This window comes from Orycteropus afer, unplaced genomic scaffold, assembly GCF_000298275.1.
Source record: "Orycteropus afer afer isolate SDZICR_OR568_19922 unplaced genomic scaffold, OryAfe1.0 scaffold00017, whole genome shotgun sequence".
In the NCBI taxonomy this organism is placed as follows: domain Eukaryota; kingdom Metazoa; phylum Chordata; class Mammalia; order Tubulidentata; family Orycteropodidae; genus Orycteropus; species Orycteropus afer.
In genome coordinates this window covers 8,859,210-8,864,509 of record NW_006921604.1, presented here as the reverse complement: position 1 = coordinate 8,864,509, position 5,300 = coordinate 8,859,210, and the positions used below count along the sequence as shown (strand labels likewise).

Sequence of the window (5,300 nt, the reverse complement as noted above, 5' to 3'; positions counted from 1 at the left end):
GAATGGGACCTTCTAAAAATTAAATTTTTATGTGCTTCCAAAGACTTCTCCAAAAGAGTCAAAAGAGAACCTACAGATTGGGAAAAAATATTTGGCCATGACATATATGACAACGGACTTATGTCTAAAATTTATAGAAAACTGTGACACCTCAACAACAGAAAGATAAACAATCCAGTTAAGAAATGAGAAGACATGAATAGATACTTCACCAGAGAGGATATTCAGGCAGCCAGCAAGCACTTGGAGAAATGTTCATGATCATTAGCCATTGTTGTTGTTGTTATGTGCCGTCGAGTTGGACCCAACTCATAGCAACCCCTCCTTGGGCTTCTGAGGCAGTATCACTGCATAAGTAGATTGCCCCATCTTCCTTCCGAGAAGTAGCTGGTGGGTTTGAACCGCCAGCCTTCTGATTAGCAGTCAAGTGCCTTAGGCACTACGCTACCAGAATTCCCCATTAGCCATTAGAGAGATGCAAATCAAAACAACAGTGAGATACCATCTGGCCCCAGTACTAATGCCAAGTTCAACAAGACAAAAGATAAATGCTGGTGAGGATATGGAGAGATTGGGACTCTCTCATATTGCTGGTGAGACTGTAAAATGCAACCATGTGGAAAGCAGTATGGCGATTCTGTAAAAACTTGCAATTAGAAATATAATTTGATCTAGCAATCCCATTACTAGATATATTTATATATATATCCTAAAAAAGTGAGAGCCAGGACAAGAACAGATATATGCACATCCGTGTTCATTGCAGCATTATTTACAATAGCAAAAATCTGGAAACAGCATATGTACCCATTAACAGAAGAATAGATAACCAAACTATGGTACATACACACAAAGAAATACTATGCAACACTAAAGAATAACGTAGAATCTGCAAAACACTGCATAACATGGATGAACTTGGAGGACATTATGCTGAGTGAAATGAGTCAATCAACAGAAGGATAAATATTGTATTAGTTCATTATTGTAAAAAGTCAAGGAAAGATTTATATATGGAAGGAAATTTTCTTTCTTGGTGACCAGGGGTAGAGGGGAGGGAATACTGCAAAAATAAAACAATAAAAAAAAATAATAATGACCTAGACCCATATATATTGACATGAAAAACCTCAAGAAAACAAGCAAATAATATAACTTAATAGAACAAGACTTCTTTTATTGGAATAATAAAAATATAATAATAATAAAAATATCTCATTTCACATATGTTATGTAGACAGAATAAACCTAGAAATACTATATCAAACTGTTAATAGAAGAGGGATAACAGTATTTCATTTTGACTTGACATATTTATTTTGTGTGCTTTTTTATCCCCCAATAAGCATTTTACTTTTTAAAAAAATTAAGCTTTGATTTTGAGAAATTGTACACTCAGATGCAATTGTAAGAAATAATATTGAGAGATTGTGTGTGTACTCATTATTTAATGAGTGATATCTTGCCAACTATGATAAAATATCACAACTAGGACTTAACAATGATAGTCAAGGTAAAGAACATTTCGGTCACCACAAGAATCCCCCATGTTGCTCTTTAGTTAGCTACACCCACCACCCACTTCTCCTGCAAGTCCCTATTCTTTAATCGCTGGCAACCACTAATAGTTTTCCATTTCTGTAATTTTTTCATTTCAATAATATTATAGAAATGGAATCATAGAGTATGTAACTTTTAGATTTGTCATTTTTCACTTTGCATAGTTTTCTGAGATTCATCCAAGTTGTTTCATGTATCAGCAGTTCATTCATTTTTATTGCTGAGCAGTATTCCATGGTGTGGATGTAGCACAGTGTGTTTGACTAATCACCTGTTGAAAGACTCTGGGTTGTTTCCAGTTTGGGGTTATTGCATATAAAGCTGTCGTGAGCAGTCTGTATGGGTTTTCATTGATTATGCTATTTAAAAAAAGAAGAAGAAGAAGAAGCTGCCAGACTGTTTTCCAGAATGGCTGTACTATTTTGTATTCCCACCAACAGTATATGAGTGATTAGTTCCCCTACATCATAGCCAACATTTGATGCTGTGACTATTTTTTATTTCAGCCATTCTGATCTGTATTATAGATAGCTCATAGTGGTTTTAATTTGCATTTCTCAAATGGCTATTGATGTTGAACGTCTTTTCTTGTACTTATATCCTTTTCCATAAGATGTCTGTTTATATATTTTGCCCAATTTCTAAGTATGTTTTTACTGTTGAGTTTTCAGAATTCTTCATATATTTTAGATATTAGTCCTTTATAAGGTTTATCTGTGGTTGCAGATATTTTATCCCAGTCTGTAGCCTGTCTTCTCATTCCCTTAACAGTCTTTTACAGAGTAGAAGTTTTTAATTTTGATGGTGCCCAGTCTATCAGTTTTTCCTTTTATGGGTCGTACTAAGAACTCTGCCTAGCCGTAGGTCCCAGAGATTTTCTTCTGGAAAATGTTTATATATTTAAAACAATGTAAATAGCAACATAAAACTGTCATCATTTTTCCATATGTTGAGTACATGGCTCAACAGCATTTGTTAGGCTAAGCAACAAATGTACCCCTTTCTGACAGAGGAATTAATGTATCACCTAGAGACCATATTGTCAAGTTTTCTACAACTATCAGAATACATAACATGCTTTTATTTGAAGTGCAGTGTTGTCAATTTTGTGTAGTTAGACTATTGTTTAGAAAAACTTACTCTGACCTAAGGTCATCTTTTTGAATCTTTGTATAGCATTGTCTGACTCTTATTTTTATGTTTGTATTTTCAGTTATTTGTTCCATAGTGGAAACCAAGAACATCCAGGGGATATTCTGCTAAATACAACTGTGGAAGTTTTGCCATTTAAGGTATGACAATTTGTTCCTCTTGATTTTCCTTAAAGGACTAATAATACCAGTAGTCTTGGTTGGAGGCTATTCTTATTTATGTGTTGAAAGAAAATTCTCTGTAAAGACTTTCAGGACCTCAGTGGAGAGTAATATTAATTTATATTTTTAAAATACAGACTACCTAGTAGTTTGGCCTGTTTGCCTCATGTGTAGAAAAAGCATTTATTTTGTTTTCCATTAGAAAATAGCTTGGAAGTCTATACAAGGAAAATAAATGAATCATTTTTATTGGTGTTTACCTGCTTTCTGTATTTTGAGTCTAAAATACTATGTGGTTTTAATGTCTGTTGATTAGTATAAAAATTTGTTGGTGTCTAGGGAATGCTTAGATTTCTGGAAATTCCCAGTTAGCACACAGTTCTTTATTTCTCTCTATATTTTTAAAAGACAATAATGTCTTTCTATTAAATTAATTTAACGTTTGTTTTTTCTACCACTAACATGTTGTTGTTAGGTGCCATCGAGTTGGTTCTGACTCATAGAAGCCCTTCGTACTAAAGAAAGAACCTGCCTGGTCCTGCACCATCCTCACAGTCATTACTGTATTTGAGCCAAATGTTGCAGCCACTGTGTCATCTCTTTGAGGGTCTTCCTCTTTCTTGCTGACCTTTTACTTTACCACGCATAGTATCTTCTCCAGGGACTGGTCCCTCCTGATAACACGTCTATAGAGTACATGAGATGAAGTCTCACCGTCCTCGCTTCTAAGGAGCATTCTGGCTGTATTTCTTTCAATCAATTTGTTCATTCTTCTTGCAGTCCATAGTACATTCAGGATCCTTTGCCAACACCATAATTCAGAGACAAAAATTCTTCATCAATCTTCCTTATTCATTGTCCAGTTTCACATGCATATGATGCAATTAAAAATACCATGGCTTGAGTAAGGCACACCTTATTCTTCAAAGTCACATCTTTGCTCTTGAACGCATTAAAAAGATCTTTTGTTGTAGATTTGTCCAGTACAGTACATTATTTGATTCCTTGACTGCTGGTTCCATGGGTGTTGATTGTGGATCCAAGTAAAATGAAATCCTTGACAACTTCAGTCTTTTCTCCGCTTTTCATGATGTTTCTTATTGGTCCAGTCATGAGGATTTTTCTTTTCTTTTCTTTATGTTGGGGTGTAGTGCATACTGAAGTCTTTGATCTTCGTCAATAAGTGCTTCAAGTCTTTTTTACTTTCAGCAAGTAAGGTTGTATCATCTTCGTATCACAGATTGTTAAGGAATCTTCCTCCAATACTGATGCCACATGCTTTTTCATATAGTCCAGTTCCTCAGATTATTTGCTGTGCATACAGATCGAATAAGTGTGGTGAAAGGATACAACCCTGACACACACCTTTCCTGATTTTAAGCTATGAAGTATCCCCTGTTCTATTTGAATGACTGTCATTTGGTTTGTGTACATGAACACAATTAAGTGTTCTGGTCTTGCCATTCTTTGCAATGTTATATATAATTTGTTATGATCCACACAGTTGAATGCCTTTACATAGTCAATAAAATACAGGTACACATCTTTCTGGTGTTCTTTGCTTTTGACCAAGAGCCATCTGATATCAGCAATGATATCCCTTGTTTCATGTCCTTATTTCAGTCTGGCTTGAATATCTGGCAGTTCACCATTGATTTATTGTTGCAACTGTTTTTTTTGTTTTGTTTTGTTTTTAATTCAGATCAGTTTTACTTGTGTGTGATATTAATGGTATTGTTTGATAATATCCACATTCTGTTGGATAACCTTTCTTTGGAATGGGCAAGTATACAGATAATTTCTAGTTGGTTGGCCAGGTAGCTGTCTTCCAAATTTCCTGGCGTAGATGAGTGATTCCCTCTAGCACTGCATCCATTTGTTAAAACATTTCACTTGCTTTTCTGTCAGTTCCTTCAGCCTTGTTTTTCGATAATGCATTGCATCTTGGACTTCTTCCTTCAGTAACATTGGTTCTTAATCTTCTGTTAGCTCTTGAAATGGTTGAATATCAACCAGTTCTTTTTGGTACAGTGACTCTGTATTCCTGCCATCCTCTTTGATGTTTCCTACATCGTTCAATATTTTGCCCTTAGAGTCCTTCAGTATTGCACCTCAAAGCTTGAACTTTCTCTTCAGTTTTTTCAGGTTGAGAAGTACTGTCCATGTCCAGGTTTTTGCACATTTCATTGTAATACTTTACTTTGTCTTCTTGAGCTGCCTTTGGAATCATGTGTTCCATTCTTCTATTTCATCATCACTTCCATTCGCTTTAGCTAGTCCACGTTCAAAAGCAAGTTTCAGAATCTCTTCTAACATGCATTTTGGTCTTTTCAGTGACATTTCAGTTTCTTCATGTATGATATCCTTGATGTCATCCCAGATCTCGTCTGGTGTTTAGTCATTAGTGTTCAATGCATCAAATCTATT

At 35.2% G+C, this 5,300-nt stretch overlaps 1 protein-coding gene across 1 annotated transcript in view; it reads left to right on the top strand.

Moving 5' to 3' along the window:
* Nucleotides 1-5,300, top strand: part of MGAT4A (alpha-1,3-mannosyl-glycoprotein 4-beta-N-acetylglucosaminyltransferase A) — a 173,290-nt gene that overhangs the window by 145,056 nt on the left and 22,934 nt on the right. The window contains exon 12 of the mRNA XM_007959460.2: nucleotides 2,774-2,852. Within this exon, the coding sequence (XP_007957651.1) occupies nucleotides 2,774-2,852 (79 nt within the window). The remainder of the gene's footprint in view (nucleotides 1-2,773; nucleotides 2,853-5,300) is intronic.